Source organism: Montipora foliosa, chromosome 5 (genome assembly GCF_036669935.1).
Source record: "Montipora foliosa isolate CH-2021 chromosome 5, ASM3666993v2, whole genome shotgun sequence".
Classification (NCBI taxonomy): Eukaryota; Metazoa; Cnidaria; class Anthozoa; order Scleractinia; family Acroporidae; genus Montipora; species Montipora foliosa.
In genome coordinates, this window is record NC_090873.1 from 39,588,129 (window position 1) to 39,597,214 (window position 9,086).

At 40.4% G+C, this 9,086-nt stretch overlaps 1 protein-coding gene across 3 annotated transcripts in view; it reads right to left on the bottom strand.

The window, feature by feature from the left end:
* Positions 1 to 6,121: 6,121 nt before the first annotated feature.
* Positions 6,122 to 9,086, bottom strand: part of LOC138004094 (uncharacterized) — a 50,479-nt gene continuing 47,514 nt past the window's right edge. For all 3 annotated transcript variants that reach the window (XM_068850500.1, XM_068850499.1, XM_068850498.1), the window contains one exon: positions 6,122 to 7,531. In XM_068850500.1, the coding sequence (XP_068706601.1) occupies positions 6,624 to 7,531 (908 nt within the window). In that variant the 3' untranslated portion in view covers positions 6,122 to 6,623. The remainder of the gene's footprint in view (positions 7,532 to 9,086) is intronic.

A 9,086-nucleotide genomic window follows, 5' to 3' on the forward strand; every position in this document is an offset into this window, starting at 1 on the left:
TAGAAAAACGCGCGCATTTTGGATTCTGGCCATTCTCATTCCAGAATTGTGAATAAAAAACGCGCCCTAAGCAAGGCCGGCGATCTCGTCCCACAAATTGCTCTCGCATCACAAAGGAACACACCAAAGCCTTAAGGCCGGATAAATTTACTATCACAACAACTCCACTGCGAAATCGGATCGCCAAGTGTTTCAAATTGGCCAATAGGAGTGCAACATGTAATATGATCGACATCAAGCAATAACGGTCAAAGCCATGCGAAGAGGCGAGCTCATATGAAGATTATAAAAAGCTGAACATTATTTGGAATTTATCCGCCAAAGGGTACGGTGCGATCTCGGAGTGGAGTTGATGTGATATGAAAATTTATCTGGATTCAGGCTGATGTCCTTTTTCGGCTTACCCCGTCCAAATGCCTCAATTTTGTACAGGGTTGTTTGAAGATTGAAGCTTGAGGGTTAATTATAAAAAGAAAAAATTCAAACATAATTGCGCCAAGAAACCCAACTGGAAAACAATACATTTTGTATATTTTGTCAGCGTTAATGGAGTTACATATACATACATACTTAATTGTATAACAGCATAAGATTTGGCCTTCAAGTATCGTTGGTCATAGAGATGTTTATGCCCTGGTTTATTTTCAGGGCTTTTCAGGGACAACGAAACATAGTCCACAAAAGAATAGAACAACCACCTTAAGAATCCCAACTGGCCGGAGGCGAACCAGTTGGCTATCGACAAGCACATGCGAGATGTTGAACCAGGCACTGCTAACACTGTACCCCCGTGGGCCTCACTCTCTGAATTGGGAACTACGGTACGGGCTTAAGTTGCAGGAACAAAAAAAAGCAATGTGAGAGCTGGGCTCAAAATGGAGAATGCACAGGAAAACAAGAGTTCATGAACGAAAAACTGCGCTCTGAGTTGCAACAAATGTTAATTTTATGAAAAAAGAAAACGTTCCTTGGCTCATCTCATCTGTTTCATAATGACACACAAGGGAGGGTTGTTCCACTGTACGACAAAAGCAAAAAAAAAAAAAAAAAAAAAACGAAATAAACAAAGAAAAAGCAAAGGCTGAAATTGGTCCTGGCCTAATACGAATCCCGCAGGTCTTTTTTTTTTTTTTTCCTGTAAATTCAACACAGTGCTCGCGCGGGAAAAGGACAATTTAGTTTGGACAGGTTAACTCTTAAGCAATCAATGACAGTTAACGATATATCAATCCAGGACTATCAATGTAGGAAAGTATACACACGAAACCATAATAATTACCTCAAATTGGCAGAATCTAAACTGACCTCTATCTAACACGCTTTAGACTTTATGTGTGTAATCATAACTAATTGTGCATATAAACTAAATAAAATAGAGACAAAAGCAGGGATATCCTTTTGAGATCTTATCAATATTTTTTTTACTTCCTTGAGTTTAAGCTCTCAGTTGCAAAGATCCTGCTTAGGCAAACAACGCTGTAGAATGTGCATACTGGTAATCCCATGATTTCTTGTAAAGTTTTTCAAACATAAACAAAATTGCAGGGTGAGTGCGATTAGTAGTAGTATGGGCCCCTTTAGACCCATCTTGACAGGTAGTCATCAAATGATGTCATCCATCAGAAAGACTAAAGAAGGGGGCGTGTATAAATTAGGGGAAAGTTGGGGCATGACGCAACGCAGCCTAGCCCTAAGAGACTCGTGAAACAACACGTAAATTCCATGTTAGGGTAAGCTTGATGAGATGCAAACCACGTACGTACACGTTTTCATCGATGAGAATGCGCGGAGGCGTGCATAAATTAGGGCAAGTTGGATCATGCCTGATCCCAAGAGATAGCGTAACCTTGAGAAACAACAATGGGGCAAGTTTAAACACAACCCTTGGTGTGTAAATTAGAAAACAATGCAGCAAGTTTGGACGTAAACGCGGAAGTATAGCTTCGTAAGGAGCACGCGCGCGTGTAACGATAAAATGTACTCTGTGTGTGCATATCGTTTTGGCGGTGTGTGAATATGCTGGCTTAGAGAGAGCGCTCTCTTAAGCACAGCAATCAAACAGTAAAGATCAAGTGAGTAGTGTAATAAAGTCATAATATGGGGATAAGAAACCAATCACAAACAGACAAGATGGCCTTATCAAAAGCCATTGCTTGTTTTCTACAGCTACCCAAACGGACTAGCTTGTTTATTCTTACTGGCTGTAGGATTAGTGAAAATAAAAGGCTTTGGAACTGTCCGCCTTTCAGTATTCCCGGATATTGCTTAATTATGTCATTTTCTTCGCTGCGTAACTGGTGAATTCCACGGTTAATTTCACCTGAAAGGCCGACTGATCGTATGAATCACGAAGAGATGAGTGTGATATCGTTTTTTCCAGCGAAATCTACTGTCGAATTCACCAGTTAGGCAATTAATTTTTCTTGAATCGCAAGAGAGAAAACAAGCAAATCCTCAGCAAGCGAATGGAAAAGGAAACAAGCCATTTCATAGAGTCGACTGTCAAAAGCCAGCGAATAGGAATCACGCTAAAATTAGAAATCACAGACTTACTATATAGCTCGTGATGTGACAGATCGTACTTTATTTATTCCACTTTATCTCTGAAAACGAGATCATTTACATTTTGATGTATTTCATTGAAACACGCCAGCTTGGCTTAGAACCAGAATCGACTAGAAAGGACAAACTTTAAACAAGATCTCCAACAAATTACCTGTACGTGCTCTAAACAAAGTTCTGAAACACAAGCTGGTGATATTTCTCCTTATACTTTTACGAGAATTCATTGCGATTACATGTTTAGAACATAAGTGCAAACTTTTCTTGTCACTGTCGAGGCACATCGAAAAACAGTTAGGCAAGCGGAGTAAAAAATGTTCTTGTTAGCTCGCATTTTAAAGCCAAACAAACCAGCAAAAGATCGATTATTTCTGTCCAAAAAGAGTACAGATGATTGTTATTTAATTCCAGTTAACAATAAAAATTCGAATTTCATTCCTGAACAAAGAAAAAAACCACTAAACCACTTTTTAGAAATATGCATCCATTTCAAATAACTCATCCGAAGAAATAACAAACGGTTTAGTGTCCAAGAAAAGAATTTGTGGAGTAACTTCTTCCACCAACTTTATGCTTAGCCTATTACTGGTGTACCGTTTTGTCGTTCTCGTTCTCTTTCTCTCTTCTTTCGTTTCTGTTCTTCCGTCAGAGGCCGTCCAGTCATCTTGCAACCTTAGTAGATTCAAAATCAAAAACCTTAAGACATACCAAAAACTGCAATTCAGAGCGAAAAGCAGCCTTAGACAAATTTAAAATAAACACTCACTCATTGTCCCTGAAAAGCCCCTGTGGGGAGTGGTCAATTAATTTTGTTCTGTATTGTGTTGTATTGTATTGTATTACATTATACGAACATTATCTCAAGGCCAAATGACCCACAACTTTCCTAACCTACTATGTAGCAAATGAGCCTAACGGTGTGAAATTGACATAGAGGGACTTTCTGCAATTTAATCAACCTTGGACATAGGAAAAAAGTTTCTTTAGGAGTGAACCATGTTGCACCTTCGATATCGACCTAAATGTCACAATAAAAATGGTCCTTGCCCTACTTGTTCCACTCTGATTTTCACTGTGCACCCTTTTTGGTGCCCTTTAATAATAAGCCATTGCTAGTGGATTTTAGTTAACGCTAGGACTTCGCAACGTCCTGTACACCATGTTTCAAAATGGCTGCCATCGTAGTATTCGTTTGCTTCCTTGCAAATTGGTCCTTTGGCCTAGTTTTCATAACTAAAGTTCAAAAGAATATTTAACTTTGAACGAGGCCAAAAGAGCCAATTTTCGATCAAAAATAGCAGCCATATGCATTTTGGGATAAGGTGTAAAAGGTCAGGCAACTAAAGTGGCGGTATGACGTTCTGGAATTATTAGTCCCCAAAAACCAATAACAACCCAAAAGCTATAAAACAAAGCAGAGTGGTCAGATATTCTACTATTCACTTAAATTAATAAATCAAATTGAAAGAGGAAGATATAATCTAATGTAGGTGCTGGCTGAGCTTGCACCTTGTTTTGGTAAGATTCACACATGGAAACAACTTACAGTGTACCAATAGGTCGGACGAATTTTTCCACACATGCTGGCGTGGGGTTGGGAGTGACCGCCTGCCTACTTGACAAGAAATCATTAACCTATCCGTAAACTCAACATAACCAACGAAGTATGAAGGATCTTTAAAATACAAAAGAATTGGCATTGTGCCATCCCCACGCTGACCTACTGAATCAAATGCCCCACTCTAGGGAAGTAGAAGTGAAAAATAAAAGCCAGACAAATTCTTGGAGGGATGCGGTAGCTTGGAAATGATGGAAACTGGTAAAACTGTCACCTCTTCTTTGCTACAAGTACAGCACAAAAAAGCAATGTCATTCTGCGCTAAAACTAACGGCCAAAATCATTATTATTGTTTGTGACATATAAGTACAGGTTATAGCCGAAAGGAAAAGGTAATCCTCGTACTAATCTGGCCAATTTAAGCAATTGTCTCTTATAGACACCTGGAAATTTCAGTCAGTTTCAACGGGATTATATTCGATCTCATGACCTCTGCAATTCCGGTGCAATGCTTTACCATTGACCTAAGAACCCACTCAGTTTGGGTCAATCAATATCCCGCACTTCAAATATACACACACATTTATTTCGTCATTTCCTTTCACAGGAATACATGAGCCAAACAATTCGTATATAACCTGCACTTCAAATTTATATACATCTATTTTACCGAATCCTTTCACAGGAATACCAAAGCCTAACAAATTGACCTGCCGCCAGCTGAGTGGCTTCATGGCTCAGTTTGTAAAGCATTGCACCGACATAGCTAGGGGCATTGTTTGGAATCGTGTTTGAAACCGCCTGAATATTACGGAGGCAATTGCTTAAATTGTCCAGACATAAGTGAGAGGATTACTTTTTCCCATATTGGATTGGGTTAAAGTTCATGTCGCCACCAACCACTTCTGGTTCTCAATGATTGACGATATTATTGTTGGTGCCAAGGATGCATTTTGAGCACGTGTGCTGAAGACCTTCGACTGGTCTTTGAAATTTTTGTAAAGAAGAAATTAAACTCTTGAGAAATCTTAGGCAGGAGTTAGAGTGGAATTCACCAGTGGTTGGTGCTTGATGAGGACGTGGTGGCAAACTGATGGGTGGGAAATATCGCAAACGGTAATCAAGTAGGAAGATGCATAGCGGCTTTCTGTAAACCTGCAGCTTACCTGGAGAAACGTTGGCTGGATCAAAACTGCCCTGGACATTATCTTCGGGAGCATTTAGGAGTGCTCTTTGAAGAGCGAGTCAGAGTTAAAGCTAAATGTTATTAATTCGTATTCATTGAATTGCAAAATTACTGCCAAGCTATTCCGCAGTGGTTACCTTGGAACCTCATTTTGAACGCCAGCTACAAGATGTTCGTAACGAATAATTAAGAATTATTCTATGAGCGCGCGTTGGATAGCCAGCCAACAAGGCACGTAGCGCCGAGTTGGCTATAACTAGTCTCATATCGGACAAACTCGAATAAAAAAAACTGTTTTATTAAATTTCATCAAATTGTGAACGTATCAGATGTTTTGTCCACACACATTTTTCAACTAAGCAACACTTGGCTAAATCATATTAGGTCATACCAAGAGCCATGACCCCACCTTTGGCAGCTATCAACGTGCTTTCTTTATTTCCTACTTTAACGTCGACACCATTTTCCATAGTCTTGTTTTGTGTGTACTCAAGATGTCCTTCAGTGGCAATGCACGTATGACTTCCTCCAAGTTGTGGAGTGAGGTGCGGGTTGCGGAAAATTAATTCAGTTTTAAAGGAAAGAGACATGATATAATGACTGCTCTTTTGTTTCGTAATGAGGTGCAAATGAGATGCAAGGTGGTTTTCTGCCATTCCGCACTTTACTGACAACTTGGAACTACGGTGCTGGTACACTGCCACCTGACTGGCTCGGAATTCTCAGTATTGTAGTAGCTCTCGTATCCTGCCACTGTTTGGTGTTACAAGCAGATTCAATTGTTTTTAAGTCTAAGTCATTGTTTCAATTGCTTGTTTTCTTTTTCTTTTTTTGTTTTCGGCTTGGGTAGCAAGCCAATCATATTACGCGTTACGAGAGCTGCTACATCACCCGGAATTCACCGCTCTAATTCTGGATTATTTTAAGTTTCATTTTTTTTAGCTTCGAGATAACTTAACAAGGAAACCTCATGGCCAAAATTCTTTTGTTGCACCTATAAAAACAACAAAAGGAGCTAGCGCTTGTTCCATTGTCAATTATTGATTCCTTAAAGTAGCAAAGCACACAGCGAGTTTGAAAAGGCCAGGCCTTCTTTCTTTGCAAGAATGTATTTCACCATGAGCGGCCTCCTAGTTTTATAAGCAACTAGAATCAGATACTTTGAAAAATCAATAAGTGGTTCACAGAAAGTATTTGAAAGTAACGAAATGCAGTTTTCTTAGAAAAGCTGGGGTACACTGTTTTTGAAGCATACCTCATAAAAGTTTTTAAAAGGCCATGTAAATGACGTCGCATACAAAGGATGAATTTTCATCGCTAGCCAGATAATTTGACTATTTGCACCATGCCGTCATCATTTAAGTTTTTGCCAGATAAACGGCGACAACTCGCACCACCACAATAGGAACCTCCACCCCCTCCGGCTTGCTTTTGGTAAGTGCCGCTTCCTCCACCAGAATAACCACCTCCACCTCCTGATGCTCCATTATCTTCAGATCCTCCTCCCCCACCACCAAATCCCCCAACTGCACCAGGGGGTGGTCCACCGTTATAACCACTATTCATTCTCCCTGCTCGTCCTCCTACCCAACCCTGGGCACGTGATCCACCCCTTTCACCATGTTGATTACCAGCCCTGGCACACCCCTGCGCTAACCAACCTGCGCCAACTCCACCATGCCAGTTCCCACCTGCACTGTTGCACTGACCGGGCATTCCCCCAGTTCCCCCATTTCTGCTATAAGACGAAGATTGTCCGACACTACTAGCCCCTCTAGTACCAGCCTGACCATCCACCCCATTATATCCACCAGATGCACCCCCACCCCCTCCAGCAGCCAGCAAAAGCACATTAAGTGTTGTATAAACAAAAGTACCTCCCCCTCCCCCTGTTCCAGCATTGTCCTCCACAGACAGTCCCAGTTGAGCTGCTGTTCTGGTAGTGGATTGTCCTCCTTTCACCTCTACTGAATCTCCTCCTCTCTGTCCCACCACGATATTCAGCACTGTTCCTTTATTTAGCGTAAACGTTCCCTCTACGAATGCCCCTCTGCCTCCGTAATAGGTCCCCGGCCTGTAACCGTAGTTGTACGAGTGTGTTCCTCCTCTGGCACCCCAGGCTCTGATTTTATAACGTCCGCTGTTTGGAATTGTAAACCTTTGTATGACACCATAACGTCCCTTTCGACCATTTGTCGTCAAGGTTACAGTTATAGGAAGGTAATCTAACATAAGTATAAAATCGTAACAAACCACTCAAATGCCGTTCAACGGTTTACTCCAATCGTTCTAATCTGAATTACTCAATGTCTCTTGCTATTTTTTTGTTCCATCTATTATCATTATTTGACTAGTCGTTTCTATCAGCTGAGTGTGTGAACTTGAAATATAGAGGAATCTTAGGTTACATTTTTTTTCCTCATTATCATAGGCCCATCTTTTTCTAATCTATCAAACAAAAAATCAGAACTGAATATTGAAAGTCCATTGCATAACAGGCTATCTCTGAAACTTTGAGCGCAATTTACCAGATAATCTCTAGTAATGATGCTTTGAAAATTCAAAATTTTACAAACGTGTGGGCTCATTAGCGCTTTTGCCGCCCATGATGGCTAACAACTAAAATCGTTATTAACGCAAAATGGCTTAAAATTTGAAATTTAACTAAGTTTACTAAATGTTCTTTTACCATTTTAATTCAATTTGTGCATTCTATCGGCGAACTTTTATAATTAAACAATGACGTCAGAAGAGATTTGCCTGTGTGCACAGGCAGCCCAGGCTTGGAAGGTAAAAATTATAAGGATTTGTATGGGAATCCCGATAACAAACTCAAAAAGATATTTACACGAAAAAGTTCTCAATAAAAAAGCCGTCTATTATTGTCCTGGTGACTTTCTCACTTTCTGTGCGGTTATTTGCCTGATTTAACACGATTTAAGCAACTTCTCAGCTTCCCGGGTTGTCACTCGTACATGAGTAAAGGAAACGCTGGAAAGTAATTTTTAGCTTACCTTACATCTCGCCGATAAAATCACACTTCTCCGGTATCAGGCACGCTCAAACTCCGGCGATGGCTTCACGGAAAGTTGACTTCTCTTTGACCAAGTTTCATGGTCCAGCGGGTATCCAACGCTAAGAAACTACAGCGATGAATATTTAAATATTAAAAGCCCTCCACGGCTCACTTACAATGAATTTGGACACGGCAAGTCAACATTTAACTCGAGCCTCGATACGGTGAGAGCAAATCAGTAAACGGTTGACTTGTCGTGTCCAAATTCGTCGTAAGCGAGCCTCGAAGGATTTTGAATAATTGAATAAAATTATTCATCGCTGTTTCTGAACAATCGATACTCGATACCTTGAAACTTGGTCAAAGAGAAGTAAATTTATCCTTGTGGCCATCGCCGGAGTATGAGCGAGACTGAAGCCTGAGAAGTTTGATTTTATTGGTGAGATGTGAGGCAAGCTAAAAATATTTTCCAACCTCTTCTTTATTTATGTGCGAATGACAACCCGGGGAGCTGAGATGTCGCCTAAATCGCGTTAAATCAGGCAAATAACCGCACAGAAAGACCGCTCCGAGACTGGGCTGAATGTTCTATGTGCCGCAAATTTACAGATTTACGTCATTATAGCGATCTTTCTCGTGACGTCACTCATTGTTATTAATATGCCAACCAGAACCTAATTGGTCGTTGAAACAATGACTTCTTTTGTTCCGTGGATGGCAAATTTGAATATCAAAAGAAATGTGACGTCAATGTTTGTAAACAA